This window comes from Acomys minous (assembly GCF_964271855.1).
Source record: "Acomys minous genome assembly, chromosome: 14".
NCBI lineage: Eukaryota > Metazoa > Chordata > Mammalia > Rodentia > Muridae > Acomys > Acomys minous.
The window spans coordinates 73,513,878-73,527,293 of NC_140496.1; the positions used below are offsets into that span (position 1 = coordinate 73,513,878).

Genomic DNA, 13,416 nt, shown 5'->3' on the forward strand with positions numbered 1-13,416 from the left:
AAATATTCATTTAACATGTAACAATATAAATTTAATTATATGTGTCTTTTATTCTTTTATTTGTTTTTTTTTTAAAGCCAGCACATATTTGACATATTAATTCAGATACTGGGTCTTCATCTGAAATATTTGCTCTACATTTAGATTACATGGAATTCAGAGTGTAGAATATAGGTTTGCATACCCAACTAGTTCTAAACATATTTTAAAACTGCCTGTTAGCTCAATCAGGTAATAGTTTTGAGATTAGTTTAATTCAATTAGATTTAATTTAATTAAGTAGAAGAAAAGACTTGGTCATATAGTCAAACCAGGCACAGTGGAAGGAGTCATTAGCTGCAATACCTACAGGTTCTATATTGAATTCAGTGCCCCAGAGAAGGGCAGGCTTTAAAAGGGGACTCCATGCCAATCAGAAGAAGAAAGCAATGCTTAGTTCATAGTTAAGTTAGCCTGTGGCTGCCAAAAGAACAGACATTTCTAAATCTCAAACCTAATTTGTGCATATCTGAAGCAAAACTGGGAGATCTAAGGATTTTACTTAAGCCAATAGGAGAGAGAATGCAGAGCATAATTAATATATGGGAAGGAGAATACTGCTCCCCTGTGGGGTGGAGAAGTGGTTTGAGGAGCATAAGAACCAAATGCTGTCTTCTGCAGTTGCCTGTGCAGTATGTGCGTGTGTGCGTGTGTGTGTGTGTGTGTGTGTGTGTGTGCGTGTGTGCGTGTGTGCGTGTTTGCATGTGTGTGTGTGAGTGTGTGTGTGTGTGTGTGTGTGTGTGTGTGTGTGTGTGTGTGTGTGTCTTTAAGTCAGATCCCATCAGAGAATAAAATTGTTTGTGGATAAGAAAGAATGGAGGGACTTGTACTTGATTTCTGGATTGAACTGGGAGAACACCTAATGCCTCTGATACCAGAAGGTGGGTAGCCAATAAGATAGCTGCCATGCGAGCCTGCAAAAGCAAAGCTGTCGATGGGTGATGACGGCCATTCCTTACTTTTTCCAGTATTGTCTGGGTTATATGTGTTCCTTCTACAATTCAAACAGAGGGTCATGGAATTGGGAAGTCCTTCCCTCTGTCTACCACCAGGGAACATTGTCTATTTATAAGGACTTGTGTGATTAGGTAACATGTTCATAGGAAATAGCACAATGGATGAGGTTGTTAAAATTAGGACCTTGGGACTAGAAAAAAGATGTGCTGAAGATGGAAAGATGCTCATTGTTTGTGAATTTAGATGGACCAAGTGAATCCCAGAACGTGAGGTATGATCTCTTTTTAGGTCTTGGGAAATAGGAGTTCTGGGTTTTATGGCTTCCTTTGGGTGAGAAAAAGCGATAAGACACAGGGACATAATAAAAAGGGACTAATTTTGTTTCTGAGACATTCTAATAGCTTTACTTCCAATCAACATGTCAAACATTCTTGACTTGGTGTGGTAGTTTGAAAGAAAATGGCCCTCATAGGCTTATAGAGAGTGGCAGTATTAGGAGGTGTGGCCTTCTTAGAGGAAGTATGTCTCCAGGGCTGGCTTTGAAGTCTCTGATGCTCAAGCCAAGCCCAGTGCGTCTCACTGTCTCCTCCTGCTGCCTGTGGATCCAGATGTAGAAATCTCATCTGCCTCTCCAGTAATATGTCTGCCTGTGTAGCACCATACTTCCCACCATAATAATACCTAGGAACTATACGCCATCCCCAATTAAATGATTTCCTTTATAAGAATTGATGTGCTCATGAGGTCTCTTCCCAGAAATAAAACCATAACTTGAGACACTTGGGAATCATCATTTGAATTTCTACGCTTCAACATATCACTGTTTCTTGTATTACTATACCCTTATTAGAGCCCTCAGTGGCTGATTACTGGAATACAGGTCTGTCTTGTAAAACCCTTGGTAAAACCCACCATTGCAACATTCCTGTATATTTATTCTGAATATATTCTCAGGTTCCTTTACTCTACTGTTTGGCCAAATTTATTAATTCTGGTAATAATGTGAAGTAAAATTACATCAATAATAAGACTTCCAGGACTCAAACCTGAGCTCAGGTTTGTTTCCATTAAAGTTTCCAGGCTGTTTTGCAAACAATGTTCCATCTTGGATGTTTGTCATTCGAGGGACTTCCTTTAGCTAACTAGAAACTAGTGAAGAGCTAGTATCATAAATGACAGGACAAAAGTTTAAGGAAGTTTTGACAAGGGTAAATGTTACTTTGAGAAACTTCTAGATGTCTGGAATAAAGGACTTTTTAATCTTCATTCATAGACAATTCAATTGACCACAGACAGAATAATATGATTGTTAATGTTATTAGAATATGAAATAAACCCCAGTATTTTATTAGACTGTATTAATCAAAGCTGTTAAAAATTAAGACATTTAACGATATTCCAACTCTGATCTGATTACCAAACAGGGACTAATGATTTGGGCTGATAGCTTGCCATCTAGAAGAGTCACACTGTGCCTCAGGTTCAACAGTGAGTGGGTGCATTAACTGGGCACTTAAATTTGGAAAGTTGCTTTACAGACTTTACATATCTTAAATGAGTAGGAACCAGAAATTGTAAAATGAAAATTTTATTTATTTATTTATTTATTTTGGAGTTTGTGTGACCCTTGGCGGAAAAGGTCTCATTTTTTAAAAATCTTTTCGTAGCAGTATATATAAATTAGTAGAGAGGGAAGAAGAAAGATCCAACAGATATTCATGTGGCATGATGCTTTAAACGATAAGATGTTTCAGGAACATTCTCAGGAATTCCTGTTTGGGAGGCCTAGGCAGTGTGGCTGGATGGTAAGGTGCATCCCCGAAGAAGGGCTTTGAGAGGTAAAAGACTCTTGTCATTTCCAGTGTGCTCTCCTTTTTGTGTGTTTATGGCTCAAATCATTGCTTCCACACCATGACAGATTCAGATACTTCTTGAAATTTAGGCCAAATAAACCAGTCCTTCCATAAGTCATTGCGTTTTCTTACAGCAGCAGGAAAGTAACTAACACATAGGATAAATTGACAAAGGCAAACTCAGAACTGTGTGAAGTCTGTTCCTGAGAGGCAAGTTCCTCCCCAGGCTGAAGGCATGATTCTGGTGGTTTGAAAGAAAATGGTCCTCATAGGCTCATAAGGGGTGCTCTATCATGAGGTGTGGCCTTTTTGGAGGAAAGTTATGTCCTTCAGCAAGGCCACACCTAATAGTGTGAAATTGTACAGTGTACAATTCCTGATGGTTTTAAAACATTCTTTGGAGTCTAACCTTTCAATAATCTGAAAGCCAAAAGGAGGAACACAAGTGCCTCTCCTTAGATTATCTACTCTAGCATGAGGCTGCCAATCCATGGTTACATGCTCACTGGCAATGACAAGAACTTTTGAAACCTCAATGCCCTCCCCCTCTAGTGACACATCTCCTCCAACAAGGCTACACCTTCTAACACTTCTGCAACAGTTCTAGTAACTAGGTACCAAACATTCAAATGACTGAGCCTATGGGAGCCATTCCTGTTCAAACTACCACAGTTTGACTTACGCAAGTGTCAGAGTTGGAATTCCACCACTCCTTCCTTTTTTCTTGTGCCAAAGTGCATGTTCTAATTGCTATGTCACACTTATTTTACCACATAGAACATTTTACAAATCCCAGATTTAATTATCCATACATTAAACAGATACTGCCTGATTATACCTGTTTTCTATTCATCTTGGGAAATGCCACAAATATGGCAACTTAGAATAATCAAGTGTATTATCTTAGAATTTTATAGGTCAGAAGTCAAATATGAGTCTCTTTTGTGTAAAGTGAGCTTGTCATCTGCTTGCCAACCCTGAGGACATTCCAGTAGAAAATTAGTCCCTCACCTTTCCTAGATTTCTCAGAGTATTAGCTGTGTTCTTTCCAGCCATGGTTTCACAGAATCTTTCTCTCTGGCTACAAAAACGGAATACGTTATTTATTTATTTATTTATTTTGTTTGGTTGGTTTTTATTATTAATTTATTCTTGTTACATCTCAATGGTTATCTCATCCCTTGTATCCTCCCATTCTTCCCTCCCTCCCACTGTCCCCTTATTCCCCTCCCCTATGACTGTTCCTGAGGGGGATTACCTCCCCCTGTATATGCTCATAGGGTATCAAGTCTCTTCTTGGTAACCTGCTGTCCTTCCTCTGAGTGCCACCAGGTCTCCCCCTCCAGGGGACATGGTCAAAGGTGAGGTACCAGAGTATGTGAGAAAGTCATATCCCACTCTCCACTCAAGTGTGGAGACTGTTCTGACCATTGGCTAGATCTGGGTAGGGGTTTAAAGTTTACTGCCTGTATTGTCCTTGTCTGGTGCCTTAGTTTGAGCGGGACCCATGGGCCCAAATCTGCCTATCATAATGTTCTACTGGTAGGTTTCTAGGACCCTCTGGATCCTTCTACTTTGCTGTTCTCCCATGCTTCTCTCATCCAGAGTCTCAATAGGATGTCCTCCCCTCTGTCCCAGTTTCCAGGTAAGTGAAGGCTTTCATGGGACATGCCCCTTGGGCTAGTATGCAGATATAAGTGAGTATATACCATTTGAGTCTTTCTGCTTCTGGGTTAACTCACTCATTATGATCATTTCTAGCTCAATCCATTTATCCACAAATTTCTGGAATTCCTTGTTTTTAATAGCTGTGTAGGGAATACTTTATTTTTAAAGACTCGTGTGATTATGTGCCATAGTCACAATAAATAGCAAGGGACTGAAGAGTCATAGGTTTTCTTTGGGGTCTCATAGTCTTCTCATCACAAGTGACTACTCCACACCAGACATTGCTCCTGGAAACACAAGACATAATAAATGGAGGAAGTGATCAAATCAGGGGCACCAGAGTTCATGGAAGAGTCAGTTCCCACTCTCCTCGCAACCTTGGAGAATGAGCTGTCCATTGGCTAGATCTGAACAGGGATCTAGGTTTGCTCCATGCATTGTCCTTGGTTGGTACATCAGTTCATGCAGCTTCTGCTGCCCCCCCCCCCCCGTCCAGATCCATAGGCTGGGATCCTGACCCCTCTGTGTCCTTCCACTGACCCATTCTTCCATACCACTCTCACCTTGGGTCCAGCATCTGTCCTGATCCTCCATTGGGTGGAGTCTCTCACTGGACATCTATGTTGGGCTAATATCCACTTATGAGAATATACCATGCATGTCTTTCTGGGTCTGGGTTACCTCATTCAAGATGATCATTTCTAGTTCCACCCATTTGCCTGCAAATTTCATGATTTCCTTATTTTTAATAACTGAGTAGTTTTTCATTGTGTCAATGTATCACTTCCCCATGGTAGGCAGCCTGGAAACTCTCAGAAGAAGGGGAAGCAGGCTATCCTGATGAAACCTGATAGGCTGTGGTCATATGGTGGGGGAAGAGGTTCTTTTCTGTTAGAGGTTAAGGGAAGGGAATAGGTGGAAAAAGGAGAGAGGGTTGGAACAGGAAGAGACAAGTGAGGGATGTGATCTGAATAAATTATAAGAAATTAAAACTAATAAATAAGTAAATAAATAGAGGAAGACAGGCTAGTAAACAAATACATATTCAGGATAATTTCAAGTAGTGATGTACTTTTAATGAGAATTCAGTTTACCTTTCCCTAACCAGGCCTTTCATGCTTCCTACATGCAGTAATTTTGAATGCCTGTAGAGTAAAAAGCCTTCTGTGCATTTCAGATATAGCAGTGACTAGACAAAGGCTACATTATACTGGAATATTCTAATAGAGAGAAGCATAATTTTACGTACATTATTCTACAGAGAGAGACGTGTTACAAAGTACTTTGTGTGCTCTGGCTCATAGCTCAGCATCTGCCCCTTGGTCAGTCTTCTCTTTATTTTGCCTAGTTTTACTGAGAGCTCCCTAGAAGTTGGACAACATGCCAAGCCCAGTTTACAGGGAAGGACTGGTCTTGATTTCTATGTCTTCCCTGGAGTAAAGGAAACAAGGCAGACAAATAACAACCAGATATAGTGATAAGAGTTCCCAAGAAGATGGGCAGGGTTCTTTGAGAGCACATGGCTGGGTTACATGGGTTGGCTCCTGTATCTAGGCTAGCTCCCCACAACACTTTCCCCTTCCCTGGATTGCCCATGTACATCCTTCTGGGTCAACTCTTAGATGTTTCCTATTTAGAGAAATTTAATGCAGCCTTTGACACATAGTGTATGTTTAATAAACATGTGTACATTTTCTTAACTTTTTTGGCTATAAGACTTCTTTTTATAAAAACTATGTCTTATAATTTGACTAAAAAAAAGATGTTTACCGTGACAAGTAAGATAACTCACATTATGGAATAATAGGGTATTGTTTCTGTCTTTTAGAAAATGCTTAGCCAGGTAGCCAAGCTCCTGTATATATGTAATAGTTATTGTATATATTTAAATATGCATGGAGAATCATGAAAGAATGTACAATGGAATATTAATGGATCAAATGATGAACTTTGGCCCTCTGCATCTTGTTACTACCAGGCATGTGTGTAATACGTAAATTAGGACTGATAATACATCTAAATGAGCTATCTGTAAGCATCCACAGACCCTCGAGGATGGAGGAAACTATTCTGCTCAAATCGCACCCTCCTTCTGTTTGTGTTTATTTTAGCTACATTTTGCACATCTGGTTATCCTAGATGGTTTCATAAGTGAATTAGAAACCAAGAAAGCATAAATAATCAATTCCTGTCCTATATCCAGCTTCCTTGGTAGCTCATTACGCTATGATTTCCCCTTCTGCACAATAGCTATAATAGACTTTCTGCAAGATAACACAAATAGACTGTTTAAAAGGCACCTGTTTTAACAAAGCACTAGAGAGTTTCTGAATTCAAATGAAAATTTCTCTAATTTGTCTTTTGGTTATATTTATGGTGATTTCAACAATATGTGTACTTTATAAGGCATTGCTATGATCAATGTTAATGTTATATCTACGGCTTTTAAAATCTTGTAACCTTTGTAATTCTCATATCTCTGGAAATTTGTGACCTTGAATTTAAGAGAAGAAAAACTGAACTTGATTATTTTATAATAGAGGCACTTTTTCATTAGTTTGCATACTGGGAAGCATGTTTGGGGGCTCTTGGTGAGCTTCGTGAGCCAATCAGGTAATTTAGGAAATGAGTCATCATTTGTACTTTAAGCAGGAGTGGTCCAAGCTAATAATTTGTCTAGACTCGAACTGGCAAAGTGAAGGGTTAACTTGTATCTGAGATGGCCTTTGGGGAATGATGGCAAGCATTGACCAAGTCCACAGAGATGACCTAGGGATTTTTGTCCTTCTTCATATTCCTCCTAATGATGGAGCAGGCTGTCTTGTCACTCTTAGAATGCTGTGGTGGTATCTTTTTCTTGCTTTCAATTACAGATCTTTTGCATTTTCTGATACTCTGTTTAAATATCATGGCCACTTTCCCCCAGCCCCCTCCCCCAAAAAAAGACTCAGCGGAAAAAAAAAAAACAGTGCAAGTAAAACACACTAAAGCCTGTGATCAGGAAATGCCTAAGTTTTTTGTTCACAGTCCCTTTCCATTTATTGTCAACAGTGCCACCTTAAAAATAAAGTTGTGTGGTCCACAGTAAGCCTTGTCTTGATGCATTTTTTTTATTTTAAAGATTTAGTGAGATAAAGTCTTAAAAACATTGCCTTGGACAAGAACCACATGCTCAATGACAGATCTAATAAATATTAGCAGGATTCATATTATCAGTTAACTCAGAGATTTATTTTAATAAGGTTAGGTTACCTTTGAGCTTTACAGATGTGACGATGGAGGAATGGAGAATTATCAACCAACCTTGTGCCTGTGTTAAAGAAAATCTCATGAGTACCCAAATTCCTCACACCATTTAGAAGAGGGAGTACCCTTTTAGCATCAATACTGCAAAGCCTCCCTGGGCTGATGTGTTTGTTATTCCTGTGGGCAGAGTTCTTTAACACTCTGTGTCTCGAGGGCAAAAACATCCTTTACTCTTTCTCATCTCTCCCTGTGTGTTCTTGTTCCCTATAACCGAAATGATTAAAGAGCTTGAACACAGGCTTAAAATCTGCAGAACTTGCTGGAAATGTCATTGGCCAACTGAGACAATCTCTCTTCCTTTTTTTTTTTTTTAATAGTTCATCCAGAGACAGATTACCAAAGGCTAGAACTTGGCTGCTGAGAAGATAAGAATTGTTTCAACTGCTTGCGTGTGCATACAGCTTCTGGCCGGGAGGTGGGGGGAGAAAGAAAGCAAAGATGATAATTACTGGATTTCATAGTATTCTAAAGTTGTCATTATAAATGAAAAGCTGAGACACTGCTCTTTAGGTTTATTCTCATAAGCAGATGTATTTTCAACTGTCTCGAGATAATAATCAAGATTATAGAATATAATAGGTTTTATCCATCTATAAGTATTGTTCTAAGCGCACGGTAAGTGCCAGACCTTTACTGATATTAGCATCATACAATGTAGTTGTACTTTCAACCCACCTCTTTCGTAATTTCTGCATTGTTGAACATTAACTGACACTATCCACTTGAAGCCAACAGGTTTGCTAATAGAATAATATGTGATTTAAATTATGGGCAACGAAGCTATAAAATACATGAGATGGGCAAAGAACCAAATTATTCTTGAGCATTGCTGGCTCACAACTAGGACATATTTCCTTTAGCATATCCAATTGACATTCTGTGTTCTTTATTGGCATGTAATCTCATGCTTTCAGGTAAGAACATAAGAAGCCAGCCTTGCTTTTGCACTTCCTAGATTACCTTCTTCATAGCCATGTCAATTTGGTACAAATTGCCACTTAATATTTTCTAGTTAGTTTTAAAATTCTGACTTGATCAGGTCTATATCCTATCCATACAGCGCATCCAGATGGAAACACTAATGCATCATCAACACACTCCTTCAAACCATAATGCTGAGAGTGATCTAACACATACATTCCGGTGAAATGAAGTGCATTCAAATTGATTGTGAGGTGGAGGGTAGGAGGGTACCTGGGATAACTGAGCTCATACTCCTGGATGACTGATGATGTTGCATAAGAGTTGTCATAACACTGAAGAGATGGCTCAGCAGTTAGGCACACATACTGCTGTTGTAGAGGACCAGCATTGACTCCCAGCACCCACATTCACAGTTCCCAACTTCCTATAACTCCAGCTCCGGGAGATCTGACCATTCCCTGCATTCATGTGCACACATGGCATTAGTAAAAAATAGCCAGAATAGATAAGACAGACTAAACCATATTTGACCACAACCCCTGGATGGGGAGACCTGGTGGCACTCAGAGGAAGGACAGCAGGCTACCAAGAAGAGACTTGATACCCTATGAGCATATACAGGGGGAGGAGGTCCCCCTCATACACAGTCATAGGAGAGAGGAGTAAGGGGAAAATAGGAAGGAGGGAGGAATGGGAGGATACAAAGGATGGGATAACAATTGAGATGTAATATGAATAAATTAATAATATATAATAAAAATAAAAAATCATTATCAAAAATTTCATTCCAAGTGTGATGGGGTAGCCTTATAACCCAGCATTTGAGTTCATCTCCAGCTACATAAGGTCTTGAAAACCAGCCTGGGCTACATCGCTCAACAGCAAACAAGCAGTGTATTTAAACTACAAAAATCATAAACAGTAGTTGATTGCTGAAGCCATATAAACATATATACTTAGTAAATATGTTTTTGTAATTTATACAAAATGTATTTCATGTGTATCTTAAGAAATTGCCTTGGTGAAAAGTCTTGTTTTACTTGCTATTTCAGATGTACATTACCAACACCATCAAAGCCAAAGGAACCAGACTTGCTAAGCCTGTTCTGTGCTTGGGATTAATGTGTTTGGCCTTCCTTACTGGACTCAACAGAGTAGCAGAATATAGGAATCACTGGTCAGATGTAATAGCAGGATTTCTAGTTGGAATATCTATAGCAGTATTTCTGGTAAGTATAATTTTAAAGAATGTGGGTTTTTTTTGTTCTGCTTTTGTTTTCAAGACAATTTTCTGTGTGTAGCCTTGGACATCTTGGACTCACTTTGTAGACCAGAGAATGTATTTGTTTTTTAATAAACTTTCAGTAAATCATCTCTAAGAAAATGCAAGGGTGATTTACTACTTGTGATATATATATATAATCCAATAATATGTATGTTTTTGACTACTCATTTCTTCTCCCTTGCTCATTTATTGTTCTTAATATGAGGCTTGTGGTAGAATAATAAGTGAATTCTACCCTTAAAAAACTTTTATATAAAATGGAGAAGAGCTACACACAGTCCTCCTCAAATAGTATATTTTACACTTATTTGTGTGTGTATGTGTCTGTATATGTGTGTGTGTGTTCATGTATGTCCATATGTGTGTCTGTGTGTGTGTCCGTGTGTGTGTGTCCATGTGTCTGTGTGTGTGTCCATGTCTGTGTATGTGTGTGTCTATGTATGTGTCCATGTGTATGTGGTGTGTGTGTGTGTGTGTCCGTGTGTGTATGTGTGTGTCCCTGTGTGTCTGTGTGAGTTCTTGTGCCATGGCATGCATATGGAGGTCCAAAAAACAAACAAACAAACAAAAACAAAAAAACAGCCCATAAGAGTTGGTTCTCTCCTTCCACCACGTGAGGACTGAAGGTTATACTCGGGCGTTCAAACACCTTTATCCACCAAGCCATTCACACGTCCGTCCTCAATTAGTATTGTAATTGGGTTATTGGTATATTTACAAGATTCCTCAGGATAGTTTTCCTCTAGTTTATTAAAACATCGTCGGGGACCCTAGTGCCTCATACCTTTAATCCATGCTCTCCAAAAGATCTGTGCCACAAATGCTCCCACAGCACAGGATGGTAAAATGCATCACTTCACCGCAGGAATTAGTGAGAGACAGGGACAGAGACTACCATCTTAGTCTTGTCTTCCACACAATGAGGAGCACGCAAAGACATTCTAATGGACTGCCGCCTGTATGCCTGCTAAAAAAAAGGGTCTACTTGTAACGCATATTTAATTTTGTTTGTTAGAATATTTCAGTCTGAGTTTCAAGTTTATCAGACCACTATTTGTGGGTCTTTATACCAATTTACCTTGATGACCGAGTGTATAGTTTATAAATCAAAAGGCTTTTACAGAGACACATAATTAAAGATATGCTTTACTCCCATTGTGATTCAATTTGAGTTGTTCTCACTCTATTTGTTCCTTCTTTAGACTCTTTTCTCTAGCTAATAATGAGTAGGCAAAAAATGTGTATGAACCTTTTACTTATGTTTGAGTACAACTTATGCACCTGGAATTTGAAATAAAATGTTTCCTCTAAAACCTTCTATAGGAAATTCATAGGCATAAGCTCATGTCTACTCCACATCCTGAACTTCATTTCCTTTTTCTTTCTTGTAATGTCATTCACTGTGATTCTCAAGGTTACCGGGAGACTCAGAATTGAAAGCTTTAAAAAATAAATTCTATGATGGATTTGAGTAGTCAGTTCAGAATATCCCTCCCTATCACAGATTGAGTTTTCATTTAGAGTCAGAGAAAAAGCAAAGTAATCGGATCCACTACAGCCAGCGTTTGCCTTTTAAGGTAGCATTCTGGCAGCTCATGTCTTCTGATTGGCTAAAGATTGGGCTACTGTGAATGGCTGGGATTCAGTTGCTTGGTTACAGATGTACACCTAGATAGGACACAGATTGTTTACTGTTGAGTCTTGCAGGCACGCCTGGCTAAATTTCATCATCCAACTATAGCAGCAGACTTGGGCTAAAATTATCATTTACCAGCTCTGCCTCTTTGAATTCCCTTCTTCCTCGGGAAACTCAGGACAAAGCAGGATCCCAAACTTTCCCTGCTTTCACTCGCCACAGTTGAAACCGGTTAATGTTTAAAAGGAACAAAACAAAACAAAACTTTAATGGAAATTATGACGCCCACACCACTCAGTTCTTTAGGTGTAGATTATCATCCCTGGCACCTCATCAGCCCCTCACTGGTCTTCTGCTGGCCACTGCAATCTTCCTGTTCTTTCAGAAAGCATCACAATACCTTAGCATGGTCCTTTAAAACCAGAGCCCTAGAGACTTGTCAGACCCATCCCTGAGAACTTGGTAAATGAAGAGCTATCCTGTGGCTCCAGCCCCTTGAGTGTGCATATTCAATCACAGAATGCATATTATGCACACCCTAAGATTTTTTCCTTTAAATAGTATGACATGTGAAAGAAAAAAATGACGCCATGAAAAGGCCACACCAAAACAGTACTTCAACCATGAGCTAAATATGAATTATGTGTCTGTCAGTGATAGCTTCGGAGTATGCATGCTGATAGATAACAATTGGTGAGTCAAGGAAGCTCATGTAAGTATGGCCCGTCTCCAGTGGTAATTAGGTTTTCTGTTTAATTTTTATTTGTGTGTGTGTGTGTGTGTGTGTGTGTGTGTGTGTGTGTGTGTGTGTGTGTAGAGATTAGCCTATTCCCTTAAATTCCCCTTCCCTCTCTTCCATCATAAAATAGAATGCTGCCCAGGCCATACTCTAATACAAGTACTGTGCTGTGTGATGTGAATAGATATCTGAAAAAGAGAGAGCTCAGATACTTAAATCCAATACAGTTCAGAAGGAAAACAGACGCGGAGCTTTATAGAGGATTCAATACCGTTTACCAATGAATATGGAGATGTTAACTTTATTCGGATGCTGCACCAGTCAGGAAGGGGAAGTGATGTATCAGCTTGGGCAGCTGATAAAGTAGATAAGTCTGAACTCTGTGTAAGGATGGAGAACAAATCAAGGACCACAGAATAAATGTGAAAGGCCACACAACGGCAGCAAGCATGGAGCCCTTCCTATAGTGCAGACCCATGCCATGACACAGCTTATGCATGAGGAAGCATAGCATCCTGGAGTGGCACTTCATCATGAATGACAGCAGGCGTGGAAAGGTTTTGTGAGTCAGGAGAATAATGTGGACTATTTTTTTTAAAAATGTAGGTGAATTAGGAGCTACTGCCTTCAAATGAGTAGAAATCCAACAAGCTTGTTTGAGTCCCAGCTTCTAAGTGCACTCAATTTTTTTCCCCATTGAGTACATTACTAGCTTTTCTGTGCTCCCGGATTTCTCCTTAAATGACGGTAATGACGTCGTCCCTAACGACTCATTCTTGAGCTTACAGAAGCTTAAACAAAATAGTACATGCTTAGTGAATGGCCACAGGAGCGACTGAAGTACAACTCCATAACTGATAGTTCATTTCCACTCGTTACCTTTTACCCTATGAGATTTGTGCTTTAAAAATATACTCCAGAATTAAACTGCCGGTGAAGATAGAGAAGACATGTTATGAAGAACCAGGGAAATAAGACAGTGAAAACTGGACCATAGAGACATGGAGGG

At 39.4% G+C, this 13,416-nt stretch overlaps 1 protein-coding gene across 4 annotated transcripts in view; it reads left to right on the plus strand.

The window, feature by feature from the left end:
* Positions 1-13,416, plus strand: part of PLPPR5 (phospholipid phosphatase related 5) — a 108,640-nt gene that overhangs the window by 69,267 nt on the left and 25,957 nt on the right. For all 4 annotated transcript variants that reach the window (XM_084756833.1, XM_084756831.1, XM_084756834.1 and 1 more), the window contains exon 4: positions 9,800-9,976. In XM_084756833.1, the coding sequence (XP_084612959.1) occupies positions 9,800-9,976 (177 nt within the window). The remainder of the gene's footprint in view (positions 1-9,799; positions 9,977-13,416) is intronic.